This window comes from Haliotis rubra, unplaced genomic scaffold (assembly GCF_003918875.1).
Source record: "Haliotis rubra isolate DU_JTF1 unplaced genomic scaffold, ASM391887v1 Scf394, whole genome shotgun sequence".
Lineage (NCBI taxonomy): Eukaryota > Metazoa > Mollusca > Gastropoda > Lepetellida > Haliotidae > Haliotis > Haliotis rubra.
This window is the reverse complement of record NW_025767073.1, coordinates 70,922-91,771: the sequence shown is the minus strand read 5'-3', so window position 1 is coordinate 91,771 and position 20,850 is coordinate 70,922. Positions and strand designations below refer to the sequence as shown.

Genomic DNA, 20,850 nt, shown 5'->3' with positions numbered 1-20,850 from the left:
TGAACACTGATGAACACTATGTGATGAACACTGATGAACACTATGTGATGAACACTGATGAACACTATGTGATGAACACTGATGTGATATAACCACTGTTGAACACTATGTGATGAACACTGATGAACAGTATGTGATGAACACTGATGAACAGTATGTGATGAACACTGATGAACACTATGTGATGAACACTGATGAACACTATGTGATGAACACTGATGAACACTATGTGATGAACGCTATGTGATGGACACTTTTTGATGAACTCTATGTGATGAACACTGATGAACACCATGTGATGAACACTATGTGATGAACTCTATGTGATGAACACTGTTTGATGAACGCTATGTGATGGCCACTGTTTGATGAACATTATGTGATGAACACCACCATGTGATGAACACTATGTTAGGTTTCATAGTCAAAGATACTATTTTCCGTTTTATATGATTTATAGCATTACGGTATGCAGTTTTGTGTCAGTGAATAACGAAGGAAAACATGTGTTGTGAATGAAAGAATGTGTAGGTTATAATTGAAACCATAAAGATAATCACAAAAACTTCATATATGTTCTTTACCCAAAATATCGGTTCTCAGAAAAAATATTGCAACACGTATCGTTTAAATAACGTATTGAGATATACCGATAATACCGTGTAGCCCTATAGGGGTGACACGCCCTTGAATGGCGCTAATGCGTGATCCAGTTTATGATAGCATAAAGTTTACATCGCGATATATGCTTTTGTTTGAATTTGGGTGGATCGTGAACTTGTACGGACCATCTTGCCTGCGCTGGGTGTCTCCGTGCAATTTGTTTGTGAGCAGGCTTGGGTGTGGACCACATCAACACCTCGCTATAACGCACATGAATAAAGACTACGTGTCATTTCCCAATGTCGAGTTATATACTTGAGCCGACCAAGCGTACTGGTATATGAAATTGATATACCAAAATTAAAATTGCAAATAGGTTTAGCGGTCGTTTTCGGTTTGCGGTATAACGAGGTTTTGTAAATTGATAACCCACCCGGAACCAAAGCGGGGGCTCATGCATCATGGCGACTTTGTTAGACATCAGACTTATTATGACTTGAAGGACAGCTTGGAAACTGGCCTTTCCGGTCTAAACTCGGTCTTCCTGAAACTTCTTGAACAGACGTCTGCCAATGTTACAAGCAGACGATCGTCGTCAACCGCCTCAGAGGGCGTGAATGGTATCGACGTCTCGTCAACTGGTTAAGGTGAGGTCTACCTTGCTATTACAGTCGACAATCAACATGGCTTCAGCTGTTCGTCTGCTCGTTTGTGGCATGTGGCTGGGTATTCGTGTGATTAACACATGATGGTCACGCATGCGATATTATGCATATTGGACGGTAGTATATTACAGTGAAAGGGTGCATCTGCTTCAAACACTACCCCATCACAGGAACATGGAGGCTACCCGTGATCACGGACAAGGTACACACATGCATGTTTTTAATTGAGCCATTTGAGGAGTGTTTGTGTGCAATGACAAACTTGGGCGTTTTGTATCTGTTTTCACTTACCGCTAGGTTAGTAAGATTAAAATATTGAGAAGCAGACGGGCTAGTAGACTAGTAGTTGCAATAGGTCTTATCCAAGCATGCATTCACCGGAGCGAAGCACTCTCGTCTTTGATCTGTAATCAGAGCATGAGACGTCAACAATTTATGATTCGTCAACCTTACGTTCGCACCCAGTTTGTAGCGGTTTTTTCCCCGGCTGAATATGCTTGTATATGATGAAAATTACAGAGATGATATCTATATTCTTTGACCCAACACGAGAGTCAGGTTTAGAGTTCGTCAACCTAAACTAAAGATGCAAATGTCAACATTGACTGAATGTGTGTGAAAACGGTCTACTCCCATTTGTGAGAACTCCCAGTTGTGAGACTCCCAGTTATGAGACAGTGGAGTAGGTAATTAACAACGAAAACACACCATACTCCCCCTGTCTGATGGAATGGATTCACCCTAGCTAATTACTGATTTGCTATGTAACTGAATCTTGTGGAGGTAACTTAATGAAACTTTATAAAATAAATTGATTAACATACTCAGGTAAATGTCTTTAATAATTAAACACTTTGTGTAGGTAACTTCGTGATCAAAGAGAAATTAATTTACCTAGTACTCAGATTTACTCCGTCTCCGAGACTACAAGCTATAGTTTAAGAAATAACTCTGAAATAATTCTGAAATTTACAGTCGAAATGCCCCTTATGCCAAACCCTTTCTACCGGACACAATAAATTTATGGAATGCCCTACCAAATACCAAAGAGTCATGCAGTCTCAAAGAATTTTAAAACCTAATTACAAAAACCGAAAACAAGATTTATATTGATCTTAATTATGGCTCTTGTTTTTGTCAAATCGTTCATTGCTGCCTCAGGCTCGGATCTAGCGACCCAAACGCCGATATATTTATGCAATAGTCAATATCGATGACGTCTCAACTTTCATTTCATTTTATATTTTATGTTGCATTGGAGCGGTGTTAACATAAGCAGTACTACTTCACCAATCCCAATTCATTTTCATAAATAATAATAAAATGTTTAAACCAAAAATTGACTTTCAAACTTCATAATAGTCAATAAAAATGTGTTATCATAATACTAGGGGTGTCACGATACACCAATCTCACGATACGATACGTATCACGATTTTAAGGTCACGATACGATACGTATCGCGATACATAATTTTCGCGCCTTTTCATAGCATTACCTTACCGGCAACGTACGGTTGGTCCATCAAAATAGTCTAGCCAATCACAACAACTGTTAGTTTCCAACCTATTTTTTAAGTAAAGCGAGCTACATCTATTTATCGGAGCGGTCTGGTGTAATTTTACTATCAAGACTTTGACGGAGATGGATATAGCATAAAAATTTGAATCGATAAAGTTTTAAAAAAGGAATCGATACACGCAAGCATGTATCGCATATCGTATCGTCAGTAAAAATGTATCGATGCATCGATACATTCGCGTATCGCGACACCCCTAATAATTACATATTCTTCTGAATAAATAAAATATTCAATGAACTATTTCTTCTGTGTAAATATAATCTTTGATAATCTATTTCATTAAGTTCTACTTTAGTAATATTGTACTGTCACCGGAATTAACTATAAACATGTTTTATTACACGTGTATCTGTGACTTGTTTGTTTCAGAGGTTCTACAGCGTCACAGTATTATACAACATAGACAAGAACAAAGACTTCACCCAACATGAGGTAAGAATGTAACCGCCACATCGGCCGGTCTAAATACCGACACTTGGGACTAGTGAGTGAGTTTAGCTTTACGCCGCCATATTCCAGCTGCATGGCGGCCACTTCAGACTAAGTGAGTTAGTTGGGTTTGACTTCGATTAGGACAGCACTCAGGTTATAGCACGATTTCTCTAGCCCAGAAAACCCGAAAAGTTGCATATACAGCCGACACTAAAATACCTCACCCCACCCAACCCCACCCCCCTCCTTTTGTGTAACGCATAAATCGAAAATAGACTGCTCAAAATAAGTTAAGGAACACCTATTTTTGAGAAGAGTCATCACACTATCGTGCTCTGAAAGAATGGATGTTCTGTAACGTCTTGTTAGGAGTTCATCATCAGAGTCAATCTGGCATATTTGTTCAGACGATACTGTAGGGTAGCCTCGTGGTTAAAGCGTCCGCTCGCCACGCCCAAGACTCGGGCTCGATTCTCCCCATGGGTGCAATGTGTGACGCCCATTTCTCGAGTTCGTGATATTGCTGGAATATTGCTAAAAGCATCGTAAAACTAAACTCACTGAGTCACTATTTTTGTCAGACACTCTTAAGGGAGGTAACTGTGAACAGTATATTAGGGTTCGTTACAAGCATCCCGTGAAGATCCGGGTTAGAATTGATCTTCAGTAACTTATGCTTGTCTTAAGAGGCGACTAACGGGATCTGGTGGTCAGGCTCGCTGATTTGGTTGACACATGTCATTGTATCCCAATTGCGTAGATCGATGCTCGTACTGTTCATTACTGGATTGTCTGGTCCAGACTCGATTATTTACAGACCGCCGCCATATAGCTGTAATATTGCTGAGTGCGGCGTAAAACTAAACTCACTCACTCTCGTTATAAGCAATTTGATTACCTGTGCTCCTGCAGTGTAGAATGTATCTGATAGAATGAGTGAGTTTAGTTTGACGCCGTTTTTAGCAATATTCCAGCAATATCACGGCGGGGGACGCCAGAAATGGGCTTCACACATTGTACCCATGTGGGAATTCGAACCTGGGTCTTCGGCGTGACGAGCGAACGCTTTAACCCCACCGTCCTTTGTTTGTTAGAGATACGTAAGATTGACGTAAGTGTATTTACAAAGTGTCAGACTGTTGTTATGTCATGTATAGTTGATGTAAAATCGAAAAGTAGACGGAGGGCGTTGATCTTATCTTGACAAACAAGGTCTATACTTACTTAACAAAGTGGAAATGTCCATGAATGAGAGAAATCGGTAATATCCAATCCAGTATCCATACATTCATAAACATACATTTATCATACAGCTACCGTTATGCGCAGTTCGTAAACATATATTTATCTTCCAGCTACCGTTCTGCACAAGTTGTAAACATATATTTGTCATGCAGCTGGGCGGTGGGGTAGCCTAGTGGTTAAAGCGTTGGCTCGTCACGCCGAAGACCCGGGTTCGAATCCCCACATGGGTACATTGTGTGAAGCCCATGTGGTGTCCCCCGCCGTGATGTTGCTGGAATATTGCTAAAAGCGGCGTGAAACCAAACTCAGTCAGTCAGTCAGTTATCATGCAGTTACCGTTCTCCACAATTTGTAAACATATACTCATGCCAATAATGGTTGTCACCCCCCTCCCCACCCCAACCCCACACACACCTCACACACCCACCCCACACCCCCTCTCCAATTAAAAAAATTGAAGGGGGTGACAACCATAATTGGTATGAGTATATATTTATCATGCAGCCACTGGCAAATACCTCATATTATGAAACAAAACCAAATTTCTTCCTCTGGTTTCCAGATGTACCACCCAGACGTTGGTGAAGCTGTTCCTGTGTGTGGTCATCACCATCTTCATCTGTCGTTACTTTTACACCAATACCTCCCACAGCATACCCCTCAACGATGTTCCCACTGTGGAGGTGTCTCCTCCAACCGTTAAGCCTTTACCTTACAATATCGCCAGGATAGCCTTCAAGGAATACCATCCTTCAGGGGACCAACGCGGTGACAAAGTTAAACTCATTTTTGCGTACGCCCCCGACCTCAGCTACGCACGCCGTGACCAACACATTTATCCCCTGAATTGCGGTGATGTTCGCTGCGCTTCCACCACGAGAGGAACATATCTCCGAGACAGTCATGCTGTAATGTTTTCTAGCACATTTCTAGAGAGACACCCACTTCCCAAAATTGATAGACGTCTACATGGAAAAGTGTTTCTATTTTTTGAAAACCGGCCCCATGTTCCCGAAATTGCCAGAAAGCTTGAATCAACTTTAAGTGACAAATCAGTTTTTAATTGGACGATTGGTTACACAAGAGATGCTGATATTCGAATATCTTATGGAACCATTGTCAAGAAAAAGGCGGTCCCTTTATATAACCTTACAACCGTTGTCTCGAGGAAGAAGAGAACAGTTGTCATCTTTCAGCAGAGTTGCAAGACTCCGAGCCGCCTGGAAGAGTATCTCCAACAACTTCGCAAATATGTAAAGGTCGATGTATACGGACCTTGTGTAAACCGGACCCTCTGTAATCAGGACCTGGACTGTTTTATCAAGGTCGGCCGAGAATATAAATTCTATCTAGCGTTTGAGGAGGTGTTCTGCTCTGAATACATAAGTAATGTGTTCTTCCGGTTTTATGGGACCGAAACTGTGCCTATAGTACGAGGGGGTGGGGACTATTCCAACGTTGTCCCCAAAGGAACATATATTAACACAGCAGATTATAAATCCATCGCCGAGTTAGGAAGATATATTCAATACTTGGATAAGAATGACACAGCGTATATAGAAATCTTGAAGAAGAAGCGATATTATGATGCAGTATATTCGCGGCAACAGATTGTCCGATGGGAAGACAAAAAGTTTATACGACATATTTATATGAATATGGGCAATATGATGTGTGACATCTGTAAGCGACTGTGGAACGTGGACGACTACAGGAAAACCTACAGCGACATCCTCTCCTGGTACGGAAGCTCCAAGTGCACAAAACCGCTGGATCTTGAATCTCGGAAACCGGTTTCTACACGTGCTTCTAACTCTACAGCCGTGATAAATTAACTCAGTATTCAGTAACCAAAATTCGGGAAACCGTTGGGTGATAAATGAAGAAAGGAATTAATCATTAACTGGATCATCCAGTGGTTACATCGTTTGCTCGTCACGCCGAAGACCCGGGTTCGATTCCATCCTGGGATCCGTTACGCAGAGCAAGCGTAACGCTGAGGCTGTCGTAAACCCTTTACCATTGGCATGAACTTACGACTTTGGTAGAGGTACGATACTTACACATGGACTTACGAGAAGCGTAACTTTACGAACTCTTGTGTTCCTCAGAGCAATCTTAATGTTACGACTAACGCAGGTCAATATTAAAAGTATCGGACCTACTTAGCATTGCGACGAGGACCAAGATAGGCAGTGACGCATGAGTGAGTGAGTGAGTGAATTTAGTTTTACGCTGTTTTTAACACTATTCCAGCAATATCACGACAGGGGACGCCAGAAATGGGCTTCACGCATTGTGCCCATGTGGGGAATCGAACCCGTGTCTTCGGCGCGACGAGTGAATACTTTACCCACTACGCTCCCCCTCCGCCCCAGTGACAACTGGCCAAATCTATGTCGACCGTACGACAACCATTTGGAGATCGGTGTGTTTGAGAAGTCTTGCAACATTTAATATTCACATTCAACTTGTTACAGTAATATATGAAACACTGATCTTGTTTTGATGAATCTGGGATACATCGTGTTGTACATGTGTTTTGATCTTGTACATGTGTTTTGATCTTGTACGTGTGTTTTGATCTTGTACGTTATGCATGCGTTTTGATCTTGTTATGCATGCGTTTTGATCTTGTTATGCATGCGTTTTGATCTTATTGTGCATGTCTTTTTGATCTTGTACATGTGTTTTGGTCTTGTTCATGTTTTTTTTGTGGGAATGTTGTATTTTTGTGTTTTGGGTTATCAAATAAATGAAAACACAACTGCGACTTGGCAGTGGCCTGCTACCCCGAGTCGGTTGTTGTAATGATATAGGTATCCTGACTATCCTCAGTCTGGTAATTGAGCAGGTGTGTTTATGTGCAATCAGTAGTTGATCAGGGGGTCCCTTCACGAAGCAACCTTCACTAAGGTTAACCTTAACTCCCATTCTTTAACATTGCACTAGGGTACCTTAGTGACTTACGATCACCTTAGTGCTTTGTGAAAGGAGGCCCAGATCAGTTGCATCCTTGCATATGTGGCCTTTAAAACATTAATCAATTGTTGCTCAATATTTGAAACTGAGCATGCTTTGCAGGTTTCAAATGTCTCATCTTCCATATGATTTTGAAGAGTATGTTGTTTTACGCCGGAGTCAACAATATTCCAGCTACATGGCGGAGTCTGATAATTTTCCAGCTACAAGTATACGGCAGCGTGTAAATAACTTCTTTGAGTGGCATTTTTGAAGTTGGGGTGTAGAATACTGAACAAACCTTATAATAAATAATATAATTCCCCATGTGAGGTGAGGTGAAGTGAAATTGGGTTTAACGTCGTGCTTGAGAATATTTCGCTCATATGACGACGTGCATGAGTGTGTATGTGTATGTGCAGCTGCTTGTACTAGCCCAGACTTAAGCTGGTTTTATAGTGCTAGCTCACTGAGATACCATGCCGCAGTTAAGCATGAATACCCCACTCAGACACAGTATACTGACTCCGAGCCGACCAGTCCTTGTTGTACCCAATAACGCCGAGCGCCAGGCAGGGACCAACAAGTACCATATTTTAACGTCTTTTGGTATGACGCGGTCGGGGATCGAACCCGCGACCTTCCGCTCTCCGGGCGGACGCTCTAACCACTACACCACAGAGGCGGTCCTAATTCCCCATGTGGGGAATCAAACCGGGGTCTTCGGCGTGGCGATCGATCGCTGTAACCACTTAGCTACCCCACCGCCCTACGTTATTTAGAACACTTTCAGTACTTATACGACATACCAGTGTCGTGTGGGAGGGGAACCCGAAGTAATGCTGGGTGCCATTGTACAAAGCGGTCAAGGGTGACCGTAACTCCCATATCTTAACATAGACCTAAGGTAGTCTTAACGCTAAGGTTGTTAGCTATTCCCGAAACGTTCGTAGCCTTACGAATTTCTTAAGCCCATTCTTAACACATTGGCTACGATCAAAGTTAAGAATTCTTAGGTCTACGAACGTTTCGAGAATAAGGGCCCAGGGCCTCCTTTCACAAAGCACTAACGTGATCGTAAGTCACTAAGGTAACCTTAGTGCAATGTTAAAGAATGGGAATTAAGGTTAACCTTAGTAAAGGTTGCTTCGTGAAAGGACCCCCAGGTCTTTATGTTTAACGATTTTGTGAAACGAACAAAATACTTCAGTATTTGGTGCTAACAAACTTAGCATGATCAGAGGGAACCGAGATTCGAACCCCCATCATAGGTTGCCTGTTACGTGGCACAGTTGTTAACGGTTTTTCTTGCTACGACGAATGCCTGGTTCAATTCCTTGCTTTATGCCTGACGGTTCTATGTCCTGTTTAGCCAACAGATGTGGACAGATGAGTCGCAAAATCAAGAATGCGTAAAGTTTTGATTGATTATAAGTAACCGTAATTTTGCGCATATAAAATAAAGTCCCACGTCAGTTTATCACGAACGTTTGACAAACAAATGAGGTATTTCCTGATTTTCTTTTATTTCCAAACCTGGGCATGTTCCAGACAGTGGGAATGTTACAATTTTTCCTTCATCGTATCTTTACGCACAGAAAAGTCGGATTCTGGTTGGCTCTGACCGATTTTGATATGTTCAATGCACCCCGCTAATATGTAAGGTACATTTCCTTTAAGCCTGGATTTCAACCTTCGCAGCAGACCCCAGGAACCAGGCTGCGTTTCTTTTGTTTCCCGTTCAAAACTCAGAACGCTTACATTACAACATACTTACCGTTATTTTGTATCTCGAATTATTGATGTATGGCGCCATTCTCGGGACATTTACGACATTTTCTGAATGAAACATATCTATTTTTCTATTGTCTTCTATAAAAGAATATCTTACCTATTCGAACCAAAACATTTAAGTGAGTGAGTTGGGTTTTACGCCACTTTTAGCATTATTCCAGCAATATCACGGCGGGGGACAACAAAAATGGGCTTCACACAATGTACCCGTGTGGGGAATCGAACCCGGGTCTTCGGCGTGACGAGCGAACGCTTTAAATAACCACTTGGCTACCCCACCGCCCCTCCAAAACATTTAAGCATAACACATACCTTATAATGATATACTTAGGTGGGCGGTGAGACAAAGTCGTTGTCGACCGCCCCTCGGGTGACTTTGGTTGATGTAACGTATTTGTCGGGTGACCGTGAAGATTAGAATAGTCTTTAGCAACCCATGCTTGTAGGAGGCGACTTACGGGATCGGGTGGTCAGGATCCCTGACTTGGTTGGTGAATGTCCTCGTATCCAACTGCGTAGATCGATGCTCACGATGTCAATTACTGCTTTCTCTTGACAAGATTCGGTACTTTTTAGACCTCCGCCATACACGAGGGTCAGTCAAACGGTAGTCGGCCTAACTATATTCTCAATGTCCAATGTTTGAAAAGCTTTCATTTTATTGTGAAGGAATCATTGTCAAAGCCATATCCAAAATTCCACATATGTGGGTAATGTGGTTAACGAGATATTAGTCATGATAACACATTGGGGTATAATATTTCGAAAACAATGACAGAAAATGAAGAACGATCTGTCATTTGATACCTCTTGGATAATGGTATGCCCTCAGATAATATCATGATGTAAAATATGACTTTCCGTCATTATCAACAATCAAAGATTAAAAAAAATTGGATTGCTTGATTTATGTTAAGACGGGGTTTTTTTTGTTTTAGGACACACCCATTTAAGTCTTTAAAAAACATTGTGTCCAGATATTCAAGCTGGCCCTGTTTACAATATATTGAGAGCTGACACTTGTGTGACCATTCAGTATTTAGTTTGAACCCGTGGCATCATGTATGAAAAAGTGAAAGCATTAGCATACGTTAGGTCCTTATGATTACGCCATGAAAGCTGGTGTCACTTTAACAAACGATTGTAGTTTCAAATTGTTTTTTTTTATGCACTTTAATATATAAATTTGAGTCTAGCCGACATCTACCTATCTCAGACACACAGAATGTTTCTTGCATATTTTGTTTCCTGAAGTTTGTGATGCATTTATAGCAGATTTTGCGTTTTTGGAAGTATCAAGATAAAAGTCAAACAAAATGGGGATCGTGAGGCTGGAATATAGCAAAAACCAATTTGCTTGAGGTTGACAGATAATATGTGGAAAATAAAACATAAAAACAGCAGCATTTGTATTATTTGCTCGGTGAGGCCGATTACTTTTTGACCGACCCTCGTAGCTGGAATAGTGCGGCGTTAAAAACAAAACCGAAAAGAGAACGTTAGGTTATGTTCCGACTCGGGGAACACAGAGGGAGCATCGGTGAATGGACACATGTGGACAATTTGTAATTTGTCAATCCAGGTACAAACAATTTATACCATAAAATTGATTGAAACCGGGCTTGCGTGTTCACAGCCTGGCCTAATCAGGTGTTTGGTATTTGTGAGCTTGACCTCCGGATTAGGGTGTATATATGTTTCGTAATATATGACGTCATTACTTCGTGTACACAACATAAGTCGTCTGTCCAGCGCGAGCCAGCAATGAATAGATGCATGCATGTGTGTGTAATCTACTCAGATCACGTGACCTTTGTACAAAGCTGACTGGATATGCTTATGTGTGCGTTCTACAGAGGCGGATACAGATTTTTTAGAAAGGGGTTCACCGTTAATTTTCACCCGTTTTCACGAGGGTTTTCAATGGTCATATAATAAACTATCAGGACAAAAAAAGAGGGTGGGTGGGTGCTTGCGGTTGGATCCGCCTATGTTCTAACACATGAAAGTCCTCGCGAAAGCACCAACCCCTTAGAACACCTGAGTGAGCCTAGGTTTACGCCGCATTCAGCAATAGTCCAGCTATATGGCGGCGATCTGTTAATAATTGAGTCTGGACCAGAGAATCCAGTGATCAACATCATGAGCATCGATATACCCAATTGGGATACGATGACATGTGTCAACCCTGTCAGCGAGCCTGACCACCGATTCCGTTATAGCTAGAATATTGCTGAATACGGCGTTAAACAACAAACAAACAAAAAGTTAGCGCATACACTCTCAAGAGAGTTCTCTGAAACTCCAAAAGATCGATGAACGGTCACACATTTTTACCTTTACCCAATAAACGCTAATAAACGAGTTTACATCAGAGATCAAGTTTGAAACATATTATTTAAACGCCGTTTTGTTGACAGTTAACATCGTAATTGACGTTGGTTAGATACCAAGTTATATTTGAAACACATCCCCTTATAGGAATGAGGCGACGTGTTGTGTTGTTCTGGTATTTGCTGTGATACGCATATATCACAGTGTACATCACCAAGGGCGGTGGAGTAGCCTGGTGGTTAGAACGCTTGCTAGTAACGCCGCAGACACGGGTTCTATTCTCAACGGGATACAATATGTGAAGCCTAGCTATTTCTATTGTCGCCCTCCGTGATATTGCGGCATAAAACCATGCTCACCCAATGTCAGTTCCTTGATGTAGAACGGGTTGTCGTTACATGGCTCAAATATAATATAGTGGAAGGACTTGAAACTAGTAGTGATGATGTAAAGTGATAAACATCTTGCAAAAAGGGGATACGTGTTTGGCACCCAAATATACAGACGTCATGCGCCTCGTTGAAAATGTATTGGCAAAGAATAAATGAACATTTATTTTTATAAAAGCGTTGCAGATACTTTCGGCTTAAGGGTGTTGTTTAATCCCAACGGCTAAACAATATATCATCAATCAACAATACTTATATTTCATTAAATGTTTATTATGTGACGACTTTCTTCGTCTCTAAAACTGTTAACAATATATATATCCTAAGATATACTTTTCGCCATTGGTGTTCTGATAAGCATGTACATATAAGTACACTCACGAGTGTGTTTATGCAGAAAATAACAACTACACGTGTTAACTTTTCAGAAGCAAACCCATAAAGGGCCTCAGCGATGACTCATACGGTAACGAGAGTTGTCGTTCTTGTATGTTGAGGGAGTACACTTTGTACAATGGGATATATGTCCAATTTCAAAGCCATTACGCTCTACACATTTTAAACATTAAAGTTTCTAAACTAATTATTGAGTTTTGCTTTTATTGTACTGGAAAAAGGTAGATGTTATCAAAAGAAAGGAGTTTTTAATTTTGCAAAACAATTCAAAAACTGACAGCTCCATTATGAAGTTGCGCATGCGTAAATCGAAGTAAATAAGAGTCGAAAATGGACGACGACGTCCGTAGTATTTCAAAGTGCACTGTAAGGATTTTGTTGCTATTTTGGCGGTTACATGAACATCTACACCCTATGCATGCTCTTTGCAATCTTATTAACCATGAGTAAATATGTTAGTTGTCAATATTGCGCCATAATCTGACTTGTTGACTAAACGCCTTCTGACCATATTTCCACCCCTCCCCCTTTGGTGTTGGTGATTGTACCGCTCTATCTGTTTGTTTACAAAGTGTCAGCAAGGTGTTTACCCATTCTTACTGCCTAGTCTATGTCATTTAATGAACTGCAAAGCCATAACGATTACTATTCTAGTGTTTTCTAGTTATTCCGCGTTCCAGGGCTTAATCAAGCTGAGAAGACGAAACAATCCGTTATGTCAGTGATGGCATGATATTAAGTGGGCTTTATAGATAGCGGGATGTAGGATAACATATCATGAAGTAACAGCAATAAATCCTTTCAACATTTAGCAGTTAACTGAAGATAGCAGATTATGTTGCAGTGATGTTACTTGAGACAAACGGCTTCAGAAGGTGTACATTTCTATATCTATCAACATATTAACGTTTTTGTCGTTTCTAATTTTATGTGACACTTATCTCTATTGTTTCAAATTGTGAAATGTAGAGTTTAAGACACTTTGGAACAGTTACAAAATGCAGTAGTATGAAATAATGGTGAATAAATGTGTAATCAGATCAGAAAATGTCAACTTTTATGAGTTTGTGTTTCATTAGATGGAATGTGTCACTATATTACTGTCAGCAGAATCATGATGTTGATGAATTCTTGGAAAAGAATGATAACCCTTTAATACATGGATGAAGTTGTTTGAGAACTAGCTACTCTAAAATTTGATCTTTTGCTTTGATACCTTTGTATGTTTGTCTCTCAGGAAACCTTCCTATCAGGTTGTGTAAGTGAATCAAGAGTGACATTCTAACTGGAGGATGAGTGGGTTCTTATACCATATGTCAGCTTTCTGAAATGTTTTCTGTACGACCACAATTTTTGAAATCTTGATTTTTATCTCAGCCCCTCAGAACACTTATGTGCCTTTGATGGTATTTTTATTTGATGGTAAATGCAACAGAGCAATATTATAGAACAGATTTCATTGATCTTTGTGTACACTCAGTAAAAGATGGTTCAGTCTTGTTTACTGAAAGCAGATATGCAGGCCTGAATGCTTCCCTCACAAAATTTCATCTCATGAGAAAGTTCACCTTCCTGGCTTGTTCAAACACACAACATTTTATTATGATTATAAGTAAATAAGTTTGAGTTTAGATATGATACTTGCTTCAGGGTTAGAAATTAGGACTGATGTACTTGCCTAAAGAAGTTTTGTTAATATTAAAGGCAGTGTGTGAAATAGTTTCCAAATTGTGATAGCCAGTCGGGCTAGCTATGCCTCAAAGTTACTAGCCCACAAAATAATTCACTTGCCCAAATTTGAATGTAGAAGCTAGGCAAAAGATTACAAAAATTGATGAGAATAAGTTATAGTAGGCTTGGCAAGGGTTTCATCATTAAGCTGCAAATATGATAAACATTTTTTATCAGGCCATAAGTTTGCATGATTTAAAGTGTATTATAACTTAGCAAGTGATATATTTACAAAATGACGCCATGTAAATTCACTAGCCAGCCGGGCCAGTGACTATGGAGATTTACTGGCCCACCTGGATTTTTACTAGCTATGGGCTAGCGGGCCAGCAGCTATTTTGCACACTGATTAAAGGTAACTTAAGGGACTAGCAACTTGATGTTCTGTTAGGGGCTATTTGTATGGAGACTTGATATTTTGTTCAGTTATAGCTTCAAAACACAGAACAAGCCTGAATTATTTTCCTAAAAGAACCCAAAATTAACCTTTCAGGAATTTTGGCAGACAATTGTTTTGTTTTGAACAGTTAGAGGTTCTTTTCAGCAGCATTTTCTGGGACAATTTACAACCCATTATTCCGTTTATCATTTTTCTGCTTTGATTGCAGAAACATGAACAGTAATTGACTTGATGATGGGTGATAACTAAATTACCCTACTAGCAGTGTCTGGATTGCCTGTCAGATATAGTACCAGCAGCAGCCACAGCAGCAGCCATGAGTGTGTTACACGACCTTCTGGAGCTGGGGCAGCACCTCCGACAGGAGAAACTCTTTGTGGGCATGGAGAGGGACCAGCTTCAAAAACTGTACGAAGAAGTTCGCAAAATTGGTGAAGACCTGTTTCATGCTTCATGGATTTCTAGACAACAAAAACTGAATTTAGACCATCTGCAGGCTATGGGCCATGATGTTCCTTCGGAGGAAATCTGTGCCAAAAACAATCAACTCGAGAGTGTTAATTTTCAGGATAGTTATAAGGTTCTTGGACATCATGATTCGAAGTATGGCGACTTGTTTAAATATCTACATGAAAACCCAGTACTCCTGGCTCACTGTGTCTGTGCTCTAGAGAAGGTGAACATTACAACCACCACTAAAGTCATTGGTAGTATCATGTCAGCCATATACGGGAACTGTGTTGTACAAGAAGATGAGCAACATGTATTGCAGCTTCTAAAGACGCTGATCGATGTTCAGCTTGGTGGTCACGACAACCCCAGAAGACTGATCAGACGAGGAAACTGTGCATTCAGCCTCATCTTCAAGCAGCTGAGTGATATGTTGTTCTCGACCCGTCTCTTTCTCACAGCCGCTCTTCACGACCCGGTTATGAGACTTTTGATGGAAGACGAATGGTTTTATGATATAGATCCAGATAAAGCTTTAGTTCGTTTTCCGCCAAAAGAGAGGCAGAAGAGGTTTGGTGAACCAGGAAGTGATGATTACAAATTGAAAGTTCAGAATTACCGTAAGTTTATTGTTGATAAGTTAGTGCTGTTGTGTACACGGTTCATCAACTCCATCAAGAGCAACATCCACTGCTTCCCGGCTAGCATCAGTTGGATTGTGGCCCAGGTGTTTCAGACCCTCACTAAAGGGAACAAACTCTCTACTGGAGAAGTGCGGGCGACGTGTGCTGATCTTATTTTTGCCCTATTTATTTGTCCCGCTATTTGTGATCCTGAGCCATATGGTATCACATCTGATGTCCCAATCAGCCACATCGCACGACACAACCTGATGCAGATGGCCCAGATCGTCCAGGTTCTTGCCATTTCACAATGGGATGAGATTGATCCAAAGCTGCGGGATTTATACGGAAGGTTTGAGAAGGTGAGTTTCATCCACTTAATATTTAGTTTACAGTGTCAGTCATTTCTAGTTTCTGAAACTTTTTCACCAATACAGATGAATAAAATATTTTAGTTGTTTGATCAGCATTCTAGAAGTTGGAGAGCCAGTAATAAAGCATGCAACTTTATAGATAACAACTTTTTGTTTATTACAAAAAGCGACATTTTGGTATAGATTCTAACACCATTTTCAAGCTAGAAGTGACTTCACCCAAGAGTTGAGAAGTGTATATATAATAAATACAAATGTGACTTGAGAGATCATATTACTAACATATACATATACAGGCATCCTACGCCATAATCAGCGGGTCTTGGGGTCCATGGATGACCCCCAGCGTTATTAGACACCAGCAGTTATATAACTTGATTACATAACTTGTGAACAAAGGCCAAGTAAAATCGTGATTTTCCATGGACATAACAAAACTGCTATTTAAGCTTATTGTGTCCAGTCAAAACTATATCGCTTTTGTTGGAAGTGAAAAAAAGTAACAAGTTTGTAAATAAAAATAGACGTGATATGTACATGAAACTTTGGTAATCAAACACCACAAGACATGATAATTCAATTGTTGTTCCTGTCATGCTACCTGTTATTCAACTAAACCGGAATAGCAATCAGCTGGAAGCGCACATACGATGTTTTGGTCCAATGTACCGTGATTCATTTAAAAGCGATCCGAAAATATAACAACCAGGAATTTCTATTCCATTATCAGAATAATTGATATGTCAAGCAGTTACTCTAACAGAGATCTTATATATTGCTATCGTATAAGTATAATGCATGTTTTCTACGAACATATTTAACATAATAACAAGCATTGCTAAGCACTTTGGGTTATCTGGCTGGATACATTTTACGTAGGAGACAGTTTGACAAGTCACCGCTGACTTCCCGCGGTACGTGCCACTTTGATTGTAAAAACAAAATGTTGGCAATTAATTGTCAAATATGACTTCAACGAGTCAATAATGCGGGTTTTGGGGTCAAGAATGTGGTAAGCGGGTGTTGTATGGAATGAGGTAATGCCATTTCACTCATGTTTCTCCGTTGTTATTGTAAGCAGTTTTAATAAATGAAAATGGGATTGAATTTAATCAAATAAAATGTGTTTTCTGACATCATACATTCTCTGATGGCGGTGTATTCCCGCGCAATTACGCGGTGTGTTGCATCATAGCAAACGTTGTAAGTACTCGGCTGATAATCGACATGTCTTTAAGATAAAGTTATTACGATGTTTCGCTGTTTATCAATTATTATTGAAAAAGACCCTGCATGTTTTAAGCATCTGAAAAAACATGGATATATACGATAAACACTGTTAATTGCAATCCGCACTGAATTTCACTAGTTTAATACGTGATTAACCAGAGCTCAACAGCAGATTTGTTGATGTGCTATTTTCGATCACGTGAATATGTGTGATCACTGGGCAACTTTTTTTATGGGAGCCACGGATTACCCCGCGGTTTAACCGAATCCGCGGTATCGCGAAGAGCGTTATTGCGAGGGATGACTGTATTACAAAACTGATTACAAGCAAGATCAATTGCATAATCAGTGTTTGCCCTAGTCATAAAAATTTAGGAGTCATCATGACTCCCTGGTGTCATGAGAGGGAGTCATGGACATGTTTTTGGGAGTCAACTTCTTTCATCAAGAGATCAACTGTTATTGTTTAATAACAACAGGTCCAAGTAAGGCAGGTCAGGTATTTAATCAGCACTGAGCAGTTAACTGGCAAACATTAAACTTAGTAGTTTTAAACAACAATAAATTACAATATGTACTCAAACTTAAACTAAAGTAAAGTTATCTGAACTAACAGCCCAGGTCGAGCATTGCCTCAACAATGACGCGAGCTTATAAATTCACTGCGTATTTGAGATAATTTGTGAGACAAATACACAGGTTTTCTGCGTCATGGCAAACACTGCATAATCATAAGTACTAAACTTTATTTTGGCACACGTTAGTTGTTGATGGGTGAAATACATATGAATGAACTTCCTACTTTTAACTGAGACTTTGATAACAAACATTTAATACCTCACTGTAAACAATATCAAAATTAAAAATAAAAATGGTTTGTAATGCTGTATTTACATCATGAGACCAAGCTGCCAAATTGCTTGCATAGGTTATTCCATATAATCGGAGTCTCTACCAGTAGAGACTACGATTGCAATCTCTACTAGTAGGATCGGACATTCATTAACATGTGTTCATTACGGAGACTAGATGTTAGTCAAAGACTATTCCAGTGAAACAGGATATAATCAGGATATAATCAGGCATATGACTTTATGGATAACAACTGCTTGCTTATCGCATTGGGCAACATTTAGATGTAAGTTCTTAAACCATTATCAAGCTAACAGTGCTAAATATCTGTGCTAGAATCTAAATCTACATCAAGATCTTAGATGTTGCTCAATGCAATGAACAAAAAGTTGATATCCATGAAGTTGTATCATCCTGATCATGTGTATGCTCTGTAATATACTCGCCAACTTCTAGAATACCAATCAAACAACACGTTTTCCAGAGGTATTAAAATGGACTCTGTCCATCTATAGATGGTGGTGAACTGATGCCTTGTGGTATTTTTGGAGTTCTGAATAAAATATTTTTTTTTGCATTTTCATGGCAACTAGTTTGACTTCGACTGAAATTGCTGCTCTTTTCTGGAGCAAACCATTTATTATTTCTTCAAAAATGATTCTAAAACAAAAAAGTTTTGTTGTTGGAATATTGCTAAAAGAGGCATAACACTAAACTCACTCACTCACTCACTCACTCACTCACTCACTCACTCACTCACTCACTCACTCACTCACTCACTCACTCACTCACTCACTCACTCACTCACTCACTCACTCACTCACTCACTCACTCACTCACTCACTCACCTGTATTCCTACAGCTGATATGACAGTTATTTCACTGTGTCTAGACTTTCCCCATGAAACGATGTAGGATATGTGAAGCATTCCAACAACTGATTTCCCTGTCAGTGTCCATGATGTAGATAGAGTATGTCATTTATATACCATAACATATGACTGATAGCCTCGATACAACTTATACATTTCCCTGTGTCAAGACAAATTCACATGGTGTAGGATATGTCATATATATACCAACTGATATTCTGTTTACTTCCCCAGGGATGCATGTCGTCGTTTCTGGACTGCCTGGTGGATGGGGTGGGCGATGAGGTCCCCATCATGGGGATCAGTCAGTTCCAGAGTGCTGCCCGCTCCACCGTGCTCCTCACACACCCTCAGCTGAACCTACTGGTAAGAGAATCACTGTGTCTTCTTTACCATTTTTCTAAATGTTTGGGGATGGTGGGGTGGTCTCGTGATTATGTTTGCTTCAAATTACATTCAAATAAATTGTGTCTGATCTGTTTTCTTCTTTGTGACTTCATCCTTCATTATAACTGTTCAGGTGATGGGGTAACTGTTTGGTGTTTGCTTGTCACACTGAAGTCCTGGGTTCGATTCCCAGCGTGTGAAGCCTATTTCTGGTGTCCCCCGAGGTGATATGGCTGGTTTATTATTAAAAGTGGCATAAAACCACACTCTCTCTCTCTCTCTCTCTCTCTCACTCTCACCCACCCACCCACCCACCCACTAACGCACCACTCACTCACTCACTCACTCACTCACTCACTGTTGTTGCTGTCTTCAGGTGAACTGTTTGCGGAATACCAGCGCTGGCATCGATGACAAAGTACCTGGTCGCAAAACACTGCAGGAGCTGCTTGTGTGTTTGCCATCCGATATGCCACAAGGTCAAGGTCATGACAACCACCTGTCAGCTCACGGACCCACTCCTCTAAACCCTACCCCTCCTGGCACTCCCAACAATCAGAAGAAGATCTTCAGAGGTAAGGCCATCTGTATCACCTGCTTTAGTCTGTCATACAGACCCTGAAAAATTACATTGAAGAAAGTCCATGCAAGTTTAGAAAATGTGGCAAGTCTAGACTGCCCAATCCTGTTAGTCGCCTCTTACAACAGGCATTGCCTAAGAGCTGTTCTATCCTGGAACTTCACTGGTAATATCAACTTCTGGTGTGCCTTTAATCTTTTCCTGGCCTGTTGGTATTACTGAAAATATGGGGCGGGTGGGGTAGCCTGGGGGTTAAAGCGTTCGCTCGTCATGCCGAGGACCCGGTTTCGATTTCCCACATGCTTACAATGTGTGAAGCCCTTTTCTGGTGTTCCCTGCCATGATAATTCTGGAATATTGCCAAAAGTGGAAAAAAACTAAAGTCACTCACTCACTACTGAAAATATTGCCGATTGCCATGCTTCACAATAAAAAAGATATGATTGTATCTGATTGATTTTGTGAAATATATCTTTGTATTTCCTCCACTTTCATAAATTCTTCCACCAGTTTGAGGTGGATCCATGATTTTGAAAGTTTGTAATGCCTAATGTCTGGTCAGTGTGAACAAGATCGCATGATTAAGGACGGTCACAGGTCTTAGTTTTTTCAAACTAAATTGTGTGTTGGAAGAAGAGAGATTGTTCATGTGTAAAAGGAGTTTTGTTTGGCTCTGCAGGTTTGAAGAAGAAGAATTCTCTACCGAATCTACAGGTGTCTGCCGAGGATGGGGAAGCAACAGATGGAGACTCGAAGACAGGAGAGCCAATCGAGGACATCTTGGTTATCTCCCTTGGTGTGGGAACTGATTGTCCAGGGATGATGGCAGAAAATAAGGTATTAAACAGGGATAAATCTACCCCCGCGTCCCGCGTCTCTGACGCAATAAATTCTGACAGGACTCATATTTTTTTTACATGAGCGTCCTCCTGGACGCAAGCTTTTGATGA

The 20,850-nt window shown here is 40.4% G+C and overlaps 2 protein-coding genes across 4 annotated transcripts in view; both read left to right on the top strand.

Moving 5' to 3' along the window:
* The first annotated feature begins 1,043 nt into the window (after positions 1-1,043).
* On the top strand, positions 1,044-20,581 carry LOC124286882 (alpha-(1,3)-fucosyltransferase fut-3-like). Of its 3 annotated transcripts, XR_006901142.1 has the most exons (4): positions 1,044-1,250; positions 3,220-3,282; positions 5,090-7,227; positions 20,541-20,581. XR_006901142.1 is itself a non-coding variant. In XM_046723319.1 (3 exons), the coding sequence occupies exons 2-3, from the start codon at positions 3,278-3,280 to the stop codon at positions 6,360-6,362; spliced, it is 1,278 nt and encodes a 425-aa protein (XP_046579275.1). In that variant the 5' UTR covers positions 1,044-1,250; positions 3,220-3,277; the 3' UTR covers positions 6,363-7,318. The 3 variants fall into 3 exon arrangements, 2 of the variants coding, with proteins under 2 accessions (XP_046579275.1, XP_046579276.1); XM_046723319.1 differs by lacking the exon at positions 20,541-20,581 and having other exon boundaries at positions 5,090-7,318; XM_046723320.1 differs by lacking the exon at positions 20,541-20,581 and having other exon boundaries at positions 1,044-1,470; positions 5,090-7,318.
* LOC124286883 (GTPase-activating protein and VPS9 domain-containing protein 1-like) overlaps positions 12,715-20,850 on the top strand; it is a 39,732-nt gene continuing 31,596 nt past the window's right edge. The window contains 5 exon segments of the mRNA XM_046723321.1: positions 12,715-12,767; positions 14,741-15,967; positions 19,168-19,299; positions 19,697-19,895; positions 20,580-20,737. Of these exon segments, the coding sequence (XP_046579277.1) occupies positions 14,849-15,967; positions 19,168-19,299; positions 19,697-19,895; positions 20,580-20,737 (1,608 nt within the window). The 5' untranslated portion in view covers positions 12,715-12,767; positions 14,741-14,848.